Source organism: Bos indicus x Bos taurus, chromosome 16 (genome assembly GCF_003369695.1).
Source record: "Bos indicus x Bos taurus breed Angus x Brahman F1 hybrid chromosome 16, Bos_hybrid_MaternalHap_v2.0, whole genome shotgun sequence".
Taxonomy (NCBI): Eukaryota; Metazoa; Chordata; class Mammalia; order Artiodactyla; family Bovidae; genus Bos; species Bos indicus x Bos taurus.
In genome coordinates this window covers 837,019-854,256 of record NC_040091.1, presented here as the reverse complement: position 1 = coordinate 854,256, position 17,238 = coordinate 837,019, and the positions used below count along the sequence as shown (strand labels likewise).

General features: G+C 45.1%; 1 protein-coding gene and 1 long non-coding RNA gene across 2 annotated transcripts in view; both read left to right on the top strand.

Moving 5' to 3' along the window:
- The first annotated feature begins 699 nt into the window (after window positions 1-699).
- On the top strand, window positions 700-1,869 carry LOC113906273. Its single transcript, XR_003514828.1, has 2 exons — window positions 700-736; window positions 1,663-1,869. It is a non-coding gene; the product is annotated as an uncharacterized LOC113906273 (long non-coding RNA).
- A 3,709-nt stretch (window positions 1,870-5,578) lies between these two features.
- The window catches only part of CHIT1 (chitinase 1), a 40,087-nt gene continuing 28,427 nt past the window's right edge, over window positions 5,579-17,238 (top strand). The window contains 4 exon segments of the mRNA XM_027565930.1: window positions 5,579-5,665; window positions 8,453-8,541; window positions 11,640-11,752; window positions 15,196-15,344. Coding sequence (XP_027421731.1) covers window positions 5,579-5,665; window positions 8,453-8,541; window positions 11,640-11,752; window positions 15,196-15,344 — 438 coding nt within the window.

The window sequence follows — 17,238 nt, the reverse complement described above, 5'->3', positions numbered from 1 at the left end:
AAACAAAAAAACAAAAAAAAACCCAGAGTTAGAGTGAAACAGGGAAAACTCAGCCTCGCAGGGATTCTCAGAGTGAAGGTAGGCTCTCAGTCAGTTCAGTTCAGTCTCTCACTCATGTCTGACTCTTCACGATTACATGAACTGCAGCACGCCAAGCCTCCCTGTCCATTGCCAACTCCCAGAGTTTTCTCAAACTTATGTCCATCAAGTCGGTGATGCCATCCAACCATCACATCCTCTGTCATCCCCTTCTTCTCTTGCCTTCAATCTTTCCCAGCATCAGGGTCTTCTCAAATGAGTCATTTCTTCACATCATGTGGCCAAAGTATTGGAGTTTCAGCTTCAGCATCAGTCCTTCCAATGAATATTCAGGACTGATTTCCTTTAGGATGGACTAGTTGGATCTCCTTGCAGTCCAAGGGACTCTCAAGAGTCTTCTCCAGCACCACAGTTCCAAAGCATCAATTTGTCAGCGTTCATCTTCCTTTATAGTCCAAGTCTCACACCCATACATGACTACTGGAAAAACCATAGTTTTGACTAGACAGACCTTTGTTGGCAAAGTAATGTCTCTGCTTTTTAATATTCTGTCTAGGTTGGTCATAACTTTTCTTCCAGGGAGCAAGCCTCTTTTAATTTCATGGCTGCAGTCACCATCTGCAGTGATTTTGGAGCCCAAGAAATCTCTCACTGTTTCCACTGTTTCCCCATGGGCTTCTCCACCCATTAGCTCTAGGTGAGTGATCACACCATATGGTTATCTGGATCATGAGGATCTTTTTTGTATAGTTCTTCTGTGTATTCTTGCCACCTCTTCTTAATATCTTCAGCTTCTGTTAGGTCGATTTCTGTCCTTTATTGTGCTTCTGTTCTGTTCCAGGCCAAAGAATTCAGGTTTCTGACAGCTCTTCTCAAGGCTGAGCTCTGTCTCAGTGGTCAGAAGCTGGGTGGGGAAGGGCTGGCCACCCACCTGCTCTCTGGAGCACCGGGGTTGGCATCTCTCACTAGGCAGCTAAGCTGGGTGTGTGTCAGCCACGCTGCCCTCCTTGGCCTTCTGGCTTGTCTGGGACCAGTAGAAACTGAGCTTATCTTGGGAGAGAGCTGAGTCCTGTTCTCCATATGACTTTAGAGTGAGGGATATGGTCCCTTACTCTTTAAGCCCCAATCTCTTTATCTGTAAAATGGGAATAAAATGTTTGTTACTGTGTGATATTACACTCAGAATCTAAAAAAAAAAAAAAGCACAAACAAAACTCCAAGCTCATAGACGCAGAGAACTGGCTGGTGGTTGTCATCGGAAGGGTTTGGGTGAGCAAAATTGGTGAAGGGGGTCAAAATGTTATCAAATTAATAAATTATGGGGATTAACTAACGTACAGCATGGTGATTACAGTTAATAATACTGTATTGCCTATTTGAAGTTTCTAATAGAGTAGATCTTAAGTGTTCTTATCCCAAGAAAAACAATTTTTTCTAACTGTGTATGGTGGTGGATGTGATCACTTCACAGTATATGCGAATGCCAAATCATTATGTTGTATACTTAAAATGTTAATTAAATTAATTTTAATTAATGTTAATTAAATTAAAATGTTATATGCCAATTATACTTCAATAAAGATTTAAAATTAAAATTAAAAAAATCTGTTCTCCATTTTACAGATGATGAAACTGAGGCAGAGAAGTTAGGTCTCCCACCCAAGATTGGACCTGGGCCATCTGGCTCTGCAGTCTGTGCCTCTAACCTCACTTCTTTGCTGCCTTTCTTCTTTCCCAGAATCAGTGAAGGGCTGCTGCAGTGTAGTGAAAGCTTTTGATTAAGGATGTGAAACTCTAACATCTGAATAAAGCCATTCACTTTAACACTAAGTTTAAATTCCAGTTCCTTCGGTTGCATCGACTTTGGGTTGGAAGACAGTTGCCTCCGTGTCGAGGCTGGTGTAGGACAAATCCTTGTGTTACCCAAATATTCAAGTGCAGAGCCTATGCCACAGTATAGACTGCTCTGTACCTGACGCCAGAGCACCGAGCCTGTGGAAACAAAGGCAGTAAACCTCACAGCATTAGGAAATGGAGATGGTTGAATGTAGTCTAGAATCTGGTAGAATTTTAAATGCTCAAGATATAAGTCATTATACATTTAGTACTTGTCACAAAACCTCTTCTGAGTCTTGTGGTTTAGGGACCATTAATAACAGTTGCTGAACTGTGAAGAGAAGCCAACAAGCCCCTCCCGAATGCCTGCCCCACAGCACTGCTCGTCAGACGTGTGCAGCCCAAGCATGGGCGCCGCCACTGTCCTACGCAGTCACACACTTGCGGCTGCTGCTAAGCCGCTTCAGTCCTATCTGACTCTTTGCCACCCTGTGGACTGTAGCCCACCAGGTTCCTCTGGCCTTGGATTCTCTAGGCAAGAATACTGGAGTGGGTTGCCATGCCCTCCTCCAGGGGATCATCCTGGCCCAGGGGTCAAACCTGTGTCTCTTGTGTCTCCTGCATCGGCAGGCAGGTTCTTTACCACTGGCACCACCTGGGAAGCCCCTAATCCATACCCACTGGCTCCAAATCACAGCAGATGGGCAGCAGATATGAGTGTGCTTTCTTGGCAGCTATGCCTGAGGTGGTGTCCCTGAGAAGACCTGTTTTAAGACTGCCTGCCTCCTTCAGGAGTTTGTGCACAGAGAGTGTGGGGTGGGGGTAGAGGCAGGGAGGGGGTCTGTCAGGGAGAAGAAAGGCTCTTCAGAAAGGCCTCAGTCTTCCTGCCTCAGCTTCTTCTCCACCCACCTGATCCCAAATCCCCAGACTCCTGGAGAGCCCTCAGGTCTCCAGGCTAGAAATGCCCTGGTGACGCAGGAGGGCTCAGGGAGCGGACCGTCCTGCAGGGCGTCCTTCTCCCCACCCCCTTTCCTCAGATCGCACTGTGGATGCTCTGAAGGGGACAAGCAGGATCTAAGACAGTGATGGGGGAGACACACGAGGGGACGGGTGTGAGCAGACCTGGTCCAAATGCCCAGAAGGAACCTCCCCTGTCTTCCTCTTTGTGAAGTTAACTTTTCCACCCATGAGCTCTAACAGCAATTCACGTATAAGATCTCCAGAGATAAATCCACGCACCTGTGGACACATTTTTGACAAAGGAGGCAAGAATATACAATGGAGGAAAGACAATCTCTTTAACAGGTGGTGTTGGGAAAACTGGTCAAGCACTCATAAAAGAATGAAACTAGAACACTTTCTAACACCATACACAAAAATAAACTCAAAATGGATTAAAGATCTAAATGTAAGACCGGAAGCTATAAAACTCCTAGAAGAAAACATAGGCAAAACACTCTCTGACATAAATCACATCAGGATCCTCTATGACCCACCTCCAAGAATATTGGAAATAAAAGCAAAAATAAACAAATGGGACCTAGTTAAACTTAAAAGCTTTTGCACAACGAAGGAAACTATAAGCACAGTGAAAAGATAGCCTTCAGAATGGGAGAAAATAATAGCAAATGAAGCAACTGACAAAGAATTAATCTAAAAAATATACAAGCAGCTCATGAAGCTCAATTCCAGAAAAATAAGTGACCCAGCCAAAAAATGGGCCAAAGAACTAAACAGATATTTCTCCAAAGAAGACATACAAATGGCTAACAAACACATGAAAAGATGCTCAATATCACTCATTATCAGAGAAATGCAAATCAAAACCACAATAAGGTACCATCTCACGCTGGTCAGAATGTCTAATATCAAAAAGTCTACAAACAATAAATGCTGGAGTGGGTGTGGAGAAAAGGGAACCCTCTTACACTGTTGGTGGGAATGCAAACTAGTACAGCCACTATGGAGAACAGTGTGGAGATTCCTTAAAACCTGAAAATAGAACTCCAATACGACCTAGCAATCCCATAGCTGGACTTACACACCAAGGAAACCAGAATTGAAAGAGACACGTTCATCAAAGCACTGTTTACAATAGCCAGGACATAGAAGCAAGCTAGATTTCCATCAGCAGATGAATGGATAAACAAGCTGTGGTACATATACACAATGGAATATTACTCAGCTATTAAAAAGAATGCATTTGAATCAGTTCTAATGAGGTGGATAAAACTGGAGCCTATTATACAGAGTGAAGTAAGTAAGAAAGAAAAACACCAATATAGTATATTAACACATATATATGGAATTTAGAAAGATGGTAATGATGACCCTATATGCAAGACAGCAAAAGAGACACAGATGTATAGAACAGTCTTTTGGACTTTGTGGGAGTGGGCGAGGTTGGGATGATTTGAGAGAATAGCATTGAAACATGTATATTACCATATGTGAAACAGATCTCCAGTCCAGGTTCAATGCATGAGACAGGGTGCTCAGGGCTGATGCACTGGGATGACCCAGAGGGATGAGATGGGGAGGGATGTGGGAGGGGGGCTAAGGATGGGGAACACTTGTACACCTATGGCTGATTCATGTCAATGTATGGCAAAACCACTACAATATTGTAAAGTAATTAGCCTCCAATTAAAATAATTAATTAAAAAAAAAAAGATCTTGTCATTAGTATACTCCAGTTACACCATGGTTACATAGACAAGGTCTCTGAACTTGAAGCCTGTAAAACCTACACCACTATCATAATGACAAAGCAGTTACCATTTATTAAGTTCCCCCACATATTGGACAAGGTGTCATATACATTTCAAGTCTAATCCACTTCAACAATTCTGCATTGTCCTATGATTGTCTCCAGATGAAGAAGCTGAGGATTAAGTAACCTGCCAGGGACACACAATCAGAGGCTGGTAGAGATAAAATTGCAACCCAGGTTGCTCCAGAGTCACCTTTCTTCAAGCTTCCAGAACATCCTGCTTCTCCATCACTTGATCTGATGGACTGGTGAGTCCTTCAGAATGGGCTGGCTCCGTTTGCTTGGGCTCTGCATTTCTGGGCATTGCCATGGAGGAATGGGTGGCTTCAGCAAATTCTCAACACTAGCCTTAATGACAAACCTATGCTGCCTGTAAATGAGCATACTGGGTTTCTGTTTGCCCATCCACCTCCTGTGTGTTTGGTTGGCATGAGCCGGGTCTCCATATGTGAACCAACTTGAAAAAAACAAGTTCTAGACACGTTTTCAACAGGGTTCTGTCTCTGGGAGTTGGGGGTAGAGGCTAATAAAAAACTAGTTGAGGCTTGGAATGTGGGATCAGAGCTTCTTGCTGTGTGTCCTGGGGTTAGTTATTTCACTTCTCTGAACTTTATTTTCTGATCTATGTCACAGAATAAAGGTAAATGAAATACTCAGTGAGCTAAAGTGCTCTGTGGTCTTCCATGGGTCATACTGACAGTTGCATGAGTCTGCCTGGCACTGACCCTGGGTCCCTCTGGGGCAGAAGCTTCAGCGGGGCCTTGCTCCTGTCATCTACCCAGATCATTTTGATCATTTTTCTGCCTCCTCAGTGTGAGCATCACTTCCTTGCGGTTTCCCTTCAGTGTGAGTATCACTTCCTTTTAGATGTTGGGAGGCAGACCCAATACCTCTCCCCAGGCAGAAGCCTCCTACATAGCTTGTCGCTCCATGGGAATAGCCCAGCACCCACCCTACTATGCAAGCTCCTTGTCGGTACCCCCAGCTTGGGGAGGACAGGCCCACAGTGGCCCTTCGGTAAGTGTTTGAAAGGGGATAACCTGGGCAGTCAGAAGACCAGAGAACCGCTGACTGGGCCATGGGAAGGGACTCAGCAATTTGTCTGAGTTTAAATGCTTTGTGGTTTAGATTCATCTCTGCCTTACTTGGCCGCAGGCCCCTTTGGAAACAGCCTGATTTATCCTTGGTGGAAAATGGTCCTGCAAGCTGTTCCCTCCTGTGGTTTTCTGAGAGGAAGGCAGCATCCGTCCCCTGGGCCAGGAGCTCCAGGGCAGGGGCTCTGCTCCCCCGCCCACCCCATCAGATTGCCCAGCCAGGCAGCCTCTCTCTGGGACTCAGCAGGGATAGAGGCCAGGTTGGCTGACTTGACTTGAGCAATGACTTGCCTCTGGGCAGGACAGTGATCTCACTGAGCTTTTTATTTTGTGTTTTGTTTTGCCTTCTTGTCCAAGAACCCAAGGGCTTTATTGCAATCTCTTGGCTCCTTTCCTCTGGCCAGAGAAGCAAGGCCAGAAAGAAAAGCAAGAAAGAAAGCAAGAAAGAAGCTCCTTTCTTCTGTCCTGGGCCCACGATCACCTGGAGAGCAGGGAGAAAGGGTGGAGGGAAGTGGGTGGGGAGCTGCTGCAGAGGTCAGGGGCTGGACTTCCTCCCAGGACTGTCTCTGTGCCTGGTCCATCCTCCTGCAGGGCCTATAGAATAACTCCTTTCTGGGCTGGACAAGGAGGTGAATGGTTCGGGACTCCTCTGCAGCATCAGCAACCTCTCTGAGTGCAGAAGTGTGCAGCCTGGCTGCTGCCTGGGGCCTTGGACATGAGCTGATGGGAGAAGCTGCACCCACAGCTCAGGACAAAGCCCGGAGGCACACCGGGAATCCCCCAGACTGCCGGCCTCAGGCTTCTCTGCACTCAGCCGCTTCCAAACCCATGGCCAGAGGCAGTCAGAAGATGGCTTGAAATAGGCTGGTGTCTCTAGCAGGCAGCCAGGTCTAGATCATCGCCTCCTTACCGTAATTCCCTATAAACTCTCCTCCGTGCTCGGCATCTCCAGGATCACATGAGGCATTTGTGTACCCTTCTAGTAACGGAGAGACAGTGCACATGTCTTGCTTTTCTTGGCCCCATGGGCCTCAGTTCCCCCAGGAACTCCTGAACCTCAGGCTGAAATCAGCCCTCATGAGTGACTGTAGCTCACCAAGGATCTTGCCTTTTTCAGGGTCACTGAACAGTGGTGAGGACCTCTTCCCAGTCCTATCTGGTCCTGGCTCTCTACCCTTGATTCAGGGCAATATGCAAAAGAGTCCCAAACAAGTCCCAAGCTGGTCCCCTGCTATTAGTTGAAGCATCTCTCTAGCCTCAGGCATCTTGGTAGGTTGATTTGGTGGTAACTCCTGGAGTCAATGGCCCACAATTCCTGAAGCTCAATCTCGTCATCTAGGAGAGGCCTTCCTTCCTTGGACCCCTTCCTTGCTGACTCCCCTGAATGGCCAAGAGCCCTTAGCAACAGGTTCCATTACCAGGTGGTGGGTAGCCCCTACTTTCTTACATGATGATTACAGGACAAGGATTTAGAGCCAGAGGGGCCATTTCAACCAGTTATTCTTTGTCTTTCTTTTGGCAATCTGGGTAACCTCTCAAACTCAATTTCCAAATCTGTCCGTCCATGTCATAGTTCATATCACATGGGATTGTACACGAACATACGGGATGATGCCATGACTCCAAAGGGCATGAACAGTGGGCTGAGGACAAGCGAAGGTAAAGGACAAACGTGGTATACACTTCTGGAGTGTAAATTTAGTTGCAGCATTTAGGGAAATATATTTTGAAGTAATGGGCTTCCCTGGTGGCTCAGCAGTAAAGAATTCACCTGTAATGCAGGAGCTGCATGAGACCCTGGTTCAATTCCCGAGTCACGATGATCCCCTGGAGGAGGACACAGCAACCCAGTCTAGTATTCTTGCCTGGAGAATCCCATGAAGAGAGGAGCCTGGCAGCCTCAGTCCATGGGGTCACAGAGAGTCCCTGAAGATTGAACAGACTTAGCACAAACACACATTTTGAAGTAACTACAGTAAGCCCCTGTATATGAATGAGTTCCCCTCTGAGAGCACATTCCTAAGTTCAATTTGTTTGTAAGTCCGACAAAGTTAGCCTAGGTACTCAACAGACACAATTATCTATATAGCAGTGTACCATAAAAGGTTTATAATACTGTTCACACAAATACTACATACATAAACACAAAAAATAAAAACATTTTTAATCTTACAGTATGGTATCTTGAAAAGTACAGTAGTACAGTATAATGGCTGGCATACGGAGGCTGGTGTCAAGTGAACTGGCAAGGAGACTTACTGACTGGAGGAGGGAGAGGAGGTGAGAAAGGCAGAGCTGAAGGGTCGGCAGTGAAAGGAGACGGAGAGCAAGCTGCAATTTCACTCACGCCTGATGTTTCACATCTTTGAAAGTTCACAGCTTGAAGGTTCATATGTATGGAACCTAATGTAAGTACTTTACTGATGTAAAATTTGAACAAATTTTAAAGAAAAAAGAGAAGACTGAAGGAAATGTTTTTATTTATTGTCACTTGCTCTGGGTTATACTCTAAACGTGGGGGTCAGTGGTTATGTGATTAAGGGTCGCTCTCACTGCCTTAGAGAGATTTGATGAGTCTGACACCAATGTGTGAGAGGAGCTGGTCCCTGCCCAGCGAGCCCTCTTCACTGGCGCTGCCTCAGCTTTCCCACAGGCTTTTGCACATCTGAGATCTCTCCTTGAATTAAGTCTCAGCTCTCTTGGGCTTCAGCACCTGCACCAGGGCAAGAATCAGATCTGGGGCTCCCGTGAGGGGCTGGGCTGGTGTTTTCTTACAAAATTGCTAGCAGTATCAGAAAGGTGAGTGAGAAGATTCTCTTTTCACAGATGTCACAGTGGTAGACGTGAAGGTAAGGCAAGTTCTTGCTGCTTACTCTAGCGGTTGACAGCCCTTCTTTGTCCCTCCCTCTATTTTGCTGTTTGGAAGGTGAGAGCCACCCTGAACCACTGAGAGCACAGAGTAACGGTCTGGGACGAGACTGGGGCATCGCACCAGTCCTGAACTCCTTCTCAGGACTTTTATGTGGGAGGAAAATAAGCTTGTACCTTGTTAAAGGCTTTGTTGTTGTGGGTTTTCTGTTACCTTCATTTGTACCTTATCCTGATGAGCTACCTAGCTTAGTAAGTGATGGAGTGGGGAATTTGAACCTGAGTCAATGAGATCTTAAGCCCACACTATCCCACCACAGGGCTTCTCGGGCCCTGTGTGTGCTCCAGCTGTACCCCCATTGTCTGTTAGGTGGAACTGTAAGGGGGTGGGAATTGGAGGAGCAGAGCTTGTCTGATGTGACTCTTTATACTCATTCATTCCAAAGACAGCTCAGGGGCATTTGACAGATACAGAGGCAACTTGGGGACCAAACCCAGGACCCTGAGAGGGTGGTGGAGATGACAGCTCCCCTAAGATCCAGGAAACTCCAGCTCTCTGCCACAAGACTTGCCACACAGCCACTCCCTGTGGCAGGTGAAAGCTGTACTCAGGTAGCCCTGGGTCCCTCCATTTCCACAAACAGACTCTGGTCTACTGGGTCCCCTCTAATGAAACTTGGCTAAGGAAAACTGCTGAAAAGGTGAGGAACGCCCCAGGTGCATTCTTTTGCCACGGGGGTTTTTAAATGTCAGGTTGGCAAGGCATGGCTCTCTTCCAGTCAGGAAGTATATTTTCTCTTACTTGATCTCATGAGAAGTGGTTATCAGCTTCAGGGCTGAGTAGGAGTTTGAGTTAAAAGGGCTGTACTATCCCACTGGTAAACTCTCAGAGCCTGCACATCACGGAGGAGAGTCTGAGCTAGGACTGACAACAGCTGGCTACATATCTAGGAAAGTGGTATTCCCAAACAGACAGGACACATTTAACTGGAGGGTTGATCTTGAGCGAGTCTCCTAGCTTGTCTCTCTCCTGGTTTGTATAATGGGAATGATAATCACTATGTCTCATGATTATTGCAACATTCAACGAGATACCAAATATGAAGAATCTATAAATACAAAAGATTACGATTCTGCATTTGTGTGGTAGAAATGAGAATTTCTGTTCTTTGGCACATTGTGCCCAGCCAGATCACTTTCCCAGGCATGGTATATGGCAGGGGTTGGACAAATGCTAAACGGCTAACACATGCTGAAGTTTGCTTCAGGGAGCCTTTCCCAAGTGTCTACCTCATAAAGTTTCTATGAAGATAAAATGATATACCATACTTAAGGAAATTAATCCTATGTATGGCATACAGCAGGTACTCAGTAAATGTTACAGATTGTTATCCAAGAGACTTCGGCATCAGGGACCTCTTTTGTATTAGGAAGGGGTAGAAATCTGGTGAGCGGGTCAGTGGATTGAATGTTACCTGTGAGGGAGTGAGGTGAGCAGAGAGGGGCAGCTGAGTTTCCTTGGTTTTCTCAGCTTTGGGGAGTGAGGGTCCTTATACAGCTTATGAAAAAATCCAGTCATTATATATACTTACCAACAGAGGATGTCATTTCTATACAAATAAGTGCATTATTTTCCTCTGCTAATCTGAATCAGGTTTCATCAAGGCAGCCCAGGTTGATCGGGAATGTGTTGATTTGCCCCAGTTATGTGGCAGAGTAGACTTAGGAAAGTGCTTTAAGATCTGTACAGACATTAGAAAAAGTCAGGATGAGGAGAACCACTGAGCCAAGCTGATGGGGAAGCTTTCTAGGAGGTGAAGTTTGAGCTGGCACTCAGGAACCTATGGAGGGAAAGCAGCGAGCGTTTCCAGGGGGAATTCCTAGCTAGGTGACCAGATCTTGGATAGAGCAATGGCAGTGAGAGTAGCTAAGGACACCAACGAGAGAAACTGGACTGAGATTCCAGCCAAGGGGTCTTAGGAGAACAGTGGATACAAGTCAGAAGTCAGAAGGGACATAGTTTTTATGGAACACTGACAACACTTTCTCCAACTGGTTTGACTGTCTGTTAGGTATGACTTCAGGATTCTCTCATGGCTCAAATGGTAAAGTATCTGCCTGCAATGCAGGGGACCCATGTTCGATCCCTGGGTCAGGAAGATCCCCTGGAGAAGGGAATGCCTATCCACTCTGGTATTCGTGCCTGGAGAATTAATTCCATGGACAGAGGAGTCTGGCGGGATATAGTCCATGGGGTTGCAAAGAGCTGGACATGACTGAGTGACTAACATTTTCACTTCACTTCACTTTTCACTATATATAACTTTGTCTGCAGTGGCCTCACCCAACACAGCACCTTTCAAGCAAGCTGTAATTCTGCATATTCCTTCCCTGTGCAGATTCCAGACACAAGTACAATGTTTAGAGATGTTAACAGCGCTAAGATTCCATTGCTTCTTTCCATTCTGAGTAGAGAAGTCTAGGTAGGAATTTCCCAGTTTTCCCTTGCCTCTGAACTAGTGGTAGTGCTTCAATCACAGTTGAATTAGGAGAGAGAAATTGCATAGTCATTTGAAAAGGGAAGTTTTGATATAAAAATTAACTATTTTCAGGGAATTAACTACAGAGTGGGAATAAAAGGGATTGTTTAAAAAAATCTCCTAAGGCTGATGAGAGTACAGAAAGAAGGAACACACAGGAAGGAAGAGGAGAGGGGTCCCTCAAGGCTGGGGTTCAGCCCTTGTTGGGGAAGGTGTGGGTGCAGCCCATGGATGGCAGAGAAATTCTCTGAGTTGTCTTTGGACAAAACTGGTCCATAGTCAGAGATCCTAGACTGACGGGCAAGAACTACAGTCTTGGGCTGCCAGCTGAGTGTCCTGCTGAGTGTCCATAAAATTCCCAGGAAGTTGTTTTAGGGGAATGCAGCTGATCATGGTGGAGCCACCTAGGGCTCCCAAAGAACTCACTGAGAAATCTCTTTGGGAGAATGTTGCTTGTGGGACTTTCCAGTAACCCCTGCCTTTCATCAGGAATCCACCCATGAAGGATGTAGCTAAACTTGCCGCTGGGAAACTAGAAGAGATGTCCATAAAACTAGCCGTAGAGATGCCACGAGCAGGTGAACTGCTGAAACTTGCTGGGGGTAAGCTCCACCAGACTTCAGAGTCCTGAGAATAAGTCAGCAGGAAAGCAAAGGAACCAGGAGGAGGCGCTTCTCTTCCTGTCCCTCCAGTGCCCTCTGCTGATAAAGCATAGCATGTGCCAGGGAGAAGACAGCCCTGACATGTATAAAGGGTGCATTTGGAGCTGAAAGGTAATACATTGATAACTGATACCAGATATTAGTGAGCTCAACTGGGGGTTGGGGATTTTTCCATAAAACAGTTCTGGAGAATACATTTATGAGATATTCCTGCCACCTGAGAAATGAATCCAAATGAAGAACTCCAAAGATGATAGTGCAAAAGGCAAAGAATAATTAAATCAATAAAACTAATAAAGCTATGTAAGTACAATTGTTTTGATTAATATGATATAAAACTCAAGAAAAATGAGATCCTTACAATTATATATAATAAAGACTTCATAATTACGATTCAGATTTTAATATCACAAATTACCTTGACAAAAAGTGGATGGTCGCAAGGGGAGTGTGTTCAATTTTTCATCTGTCATAAGCGATGTCAATAGCTATGGTTTTATTCCTGATGTTAATATGTTTAAGAGATTTTAAAAAAAGAAGTACCCTAAGTGAACTTATTCACAAAACAGAAACAAACTCACAGACTTAGAGAACAAACTTATGGTTGCCAGGGGGGAGGAGGAGGGGAAAGGATCATTACGGAGTTTGGGATTGAAATGTACACACTGATTTATTTAAAATGGGTAACCAATAAGGTCCCACTGTAGAGCACAGGGAAATCGACTCAATGTTCTGTGGCAGCCTGAATGGAAAGGGAGATGGGGAGAGAATGGATACATGTATGTGCATGGCTGAGTCCCTTTGCTGTCCACCTGAAACTATTACAACATTGTTAATTGGCTGTGTTGTTCAGTCGCTCAATCATGTCCAACTCTTTGCGACCCCATGGACTGTAGCACACAAAGCTTGCCTGTCCTTCACCATCTTTCAGAGTTTTCTCAAACACGGGTTCATTGAGTCAGTGATGCTATCTAACCATCTCATTCTCTGTGACCCCTTTCTCTTCCTCCCCTCAATCTTTCCAAGCATCAGGGTCTTTTCCAATGAGTTGGCTCTTTGCATTAGAGTATTGGATGCTTTGGCCAGAGTATTGGAACTTCAACATCAGTCCTTCCAATGGATATGCAGGATTGATTTCCAGTTGGGATTGACTGATTGGATCTCCTTGCAGAGAAGACTCTCAAGAGTCTTCTCCAGCACCACAGTTCAAAAGCATCAGTTCTTTGGCACTCAGCCTTCTATATGGTCCAACTGTCACATCCATATATGACTACTGGAAAAACTGTAGCTTTGACTAGACGGACCTTTGTTGGCAAAGTGATGTCTTTGCTTTTTAATATGCTGTCTAGGTTTGTTATAGCTTTTCTTCCAAGAAGCGTCTTTTAATTTCATGGCAGCAGTCACTGTCCACATGATTTGGGGCCCAAGAAAATAAAATCTGCCACTGTTCCCATTTTTTCCCTATCTATTGGCCATGAAATGATGGGACCAGATGCCATGACCTTAGTTTTTTGAATGTTGAGTTTTAAACCAGTTTTTTCACTCTCCTCTTTCACCTTCGTCAAGAGGCTCTTTAGTTCCTCTTCACTTTCTGCCATGAGGGTGGTGTCATCTGCATATCTGAGGTTGTTGATATTTCTCCCAGCAATCATGGTTCCAGCTTGTGCTTCATCCAGCCCAGCATTTTGCATGATAAACTCTGCATATAAGTTAAATAAGCAGGGTGACCATACACAACCTTGATTTATTCCTTTCCCAACTTTTAATCAGTCTGTTGTTCCATGTCCGGTTCCAACTGTTGCTTCTTGACCTGCATATAGATTTCTCAGGAGGCAGGTAAGGTGGTCTGGTATTCCCATCTCTTGAAAAAGTTTCCACCGTTTGGTGTGATCCACACAGTCAAAAGCTTTAGTGTAATCAATGAAGCAGAAGTATCCCACTGAGAATAACTAGAACAGATCAAAAGAATGAAATACCTGCTTGAGAGCATGGAAACACTAATAAAGTACTGAAGAATCATGGATTTATCTGCTGAAGTTGAGTCTTGCATCTGGGCCCCTTTTGCCCAATCAAGAAAATGCAGATGGGAGGTTAAGTATTACTTTTGATAGCTTCACGGGGCTGGAATTGAAGTCTAGGATCCACTAAGAGTGGGAACCTTCGTAAAATTACCTCTCCCAATCCCATCACATGCACACTCATGCGCGTGCATGTGTGCACACACACTTTAGGTTGGAATTCAAAAGTGCCGTATCACAGGCATAAGTCATCTAGCTCTTACATACAGCAGCTCAGGTCAAGGTCATCTGGGTGATCCAGAAACATGTTATTTCTGAAACTGGATTATATCAATAGTTATTCCAGACTCTTCTAGGCTTTCTTAGTTTGGAAGAAGTGAATAAGCCAGGAGCAGGAAAGGAGAACTGAAAAAAACTGCTCACAAAGAGGTTGATCTTTCACTGAATACACTGCCTCAGCACTCTAGGCTAAGAATGGGGAATCAAGATAAAGAAAGATCTGTGGGGGGCGGGGAGGGGGAGAACTAGATGGTGGAGGAGTAGGTGGACATGGAGTACATCTCTCTCCACGGGTATGTCAGGAATACACCTCCAGACACAGACGTGCATGCAGAGCACCAGCTGAGAGTGGACAGGAGGACCTGACCAGCGGAAAAGAATACATAGACCCACGCAAAACTCGGGAGGATGAAGGAACCAGGGGGAAAACAGGAGTGTTAGTGGGACTGGACCTGCCCTCAGTGTGGGGGAACTGAAGCAGGAGTCCCATCCCCGCATCGGGTCAACTGAGGCTGGCCCATCGAACGTCTGACGCACTGAACTACAGAGTAGGACTCCACCCAGGGTGCTCCTTTAAGTGCCTGATGTGCCGATCTACAGAGAAGGACCTCAGCCAGGGGGACCCCTCTATGTGCCTGACAAGCTGAACAACAGAGAAGGACCCCAGGCAAGGGAGCCCTCTAAGTGCCTGAACAGGTGGAGTTATGGAGAAAGACTGGCCAAAGTGGCCTTCTGATCGCCAGCTACAAGAGGCTTGAAAAAAGACTCTGATAGGGCCATAACTCCTGTGTTAGAGGCAGTCTGTGTCCCTGAACACTTGGCACCGCCAGGGTCCCCACAAGCCAAGCAGCTGCACCACCTTCACATTCAACAGTCACTAGGGCAGAGCTGCCACAGGCAAAAAATGTCCTGTGTCTATGCGCGCAGCATCGCTTTGGTAGTGTCTGACTCTTTGTGACCCTGTAGACTGTGGCATGCCAGGGTTCTCTGTCAGGGAGGGGGCTTCTCCAGGCAAGAATACTGGAGCACATTGGCCAATACTGGTTGCCATGACCTTCTAGAGCACTGTATTTCCTGCTTCTCTAGCTGCCAGCCCCTCTGAGAACCTGGTGCTGCCAGAACCCCTGCAACTCAAGCAGCTGCACCGCCTCCACACCTGGCCCTCACAGTTTCAAGCCAAAGTCCCTCAGTGCAGCCTCGGGAGCAAACCCCAGTGGACTACCCACATGCAGAAAGTGAAAAGTGAAAGTGAGTCGCTCAGTCGTGTCCAACTCTTTGCGACCCCTTGGACTGTAGCCTACCAGGCTCCTCTGTCCATGGGATTTTCCAGACCAGAGTACTGGAGTGGGTTGCCATTTCCTTCTCCAGAGGATCTTCCCAACCAAGGGATCGAACCCAGGTCTCCCACATTGTAGGCAGATGCTTTACTGTCTGAGCCACAAGGAAAGTCTGACCCACATGCAGAGGTAGAAACAAAAGCATAATTGAAACCCAGGAGCAGTGTAACTAAGGAAGAAGACCCAGAACTTTCCCACCAGCTGCAGATTAAATCCACACGATCAGCTAGGCAGACTCTGTGTCTATGGAATATATAAAATGCCATTGAGAGGTCCCATAAAAGAAAACGCACTAGTTCTGATAGCTGTGTGCATTGGAGGCAAGATCACACAGGAGTAGGACCAGATTAGAATGTGAGCTGTCCCCACAGCAGGTCCAGGGACGGGCACAGTGTTGGAGGGCATCCTAGGGAGGTGAGGTGGACAGTGACTCCCAGCGAGGGAAAGGACTCTGACAGCAGTGACTCAAGAGAAACATTTATGGAATAATAAATAAGAATATTATGTTTTGACTTGCTTTGTAGATTCTTTTGATTTTTTTCTTTTATTTCCCCTTCTGTTGTTGTTGTCAATTTTAATGGCACTATGAAATCTGATTAAGCTTTTGAGCTTTCTTTTTTCTTTTTTTCTTCTTCAGTCAACAATTTTTATTGATTTTATAAACCTCTGCCTCTACATTAGGCTTTTGCAGTTCTGTGGAGTTTTCCTCTTTTTATAATTTTAATTTTTTAAACCTATTATTATATTTTCTAAATTTATTCCTTTGTTTGCTTTTCCTATTGTTCTTTTCCCCTTGCAGTTAAGCTTTGATATATATATATATGATATATATCATATATATATATATATATATATATATATATATATAAATCTTCTTTATCTACCTCTATTTAACATTGCATATCTATTCTTTTTTCCTTTTCTTTCTTTCGTTTCCTCTCAACATATTTGTTAGTTTTATTTTCATTGCTTTATTCTCCAGTTGGCACCTTGCTTTAGTTTTGTTTTCCAGTTTGTGCTTTAGCTGGTTTTGTTCTTAACTTGTAAATAAATTGTTTGATTTTCTTTGTTCTCTAGGTCAATCTGTTGTACTTTATTTTTGTTGGACTGTTTTGACTTTGCTCATGGGTGTACATGTATATGTGTATATTCCATTATTTTATGTATTATTTGCCTGATTTTGTAACTGCCATTTATGTGGGGTTCATCTTTGGTTTCTCGTTTTTGGATATTTGTTGGGACTTCCCTGGTGGCTCAGACGGTAAAGCGTCTGCCTACAATGCGGGAGAACTGGATTCAATCCCTGGGTTGGGAAGATCTCTTGGAGAAGGAAATGGAAACCCACTCCAGTACTCTTGCCTGGAAAATTCCATGGACAGAGGAGCCTGGTAGGCTACAGTCCATGGGGTCGCAAAGAGTCGGACACAACTGAGTGACATCAATGTCAATGTCAATGTCATGACAAACCACTTGTGGAATCTTCATTCCTGACCAAAGATCAAACCCTGAGCCTTTGGAGTGGGAGCACTGATTCCAAGACCCTAGACTACCAGAGAACTAACCCTCAGGCATATCAAATAGTGAGAACTCACAGAAAAGAAGCCACTTGAATACAAGACCTGGCATGGCCCAACCACCAGTAGCACCCTGTGCAGGATGCCTCACCTAAACAACAAACAAAACAAAAATACAAACCCAATCATCAGCAGACAGGATTACCACCTCACTCAGCCTTGCCCATCAGAGGAAAATATCTCAGCACAAATCTCACCCTGTACGAAGCTCACACAAA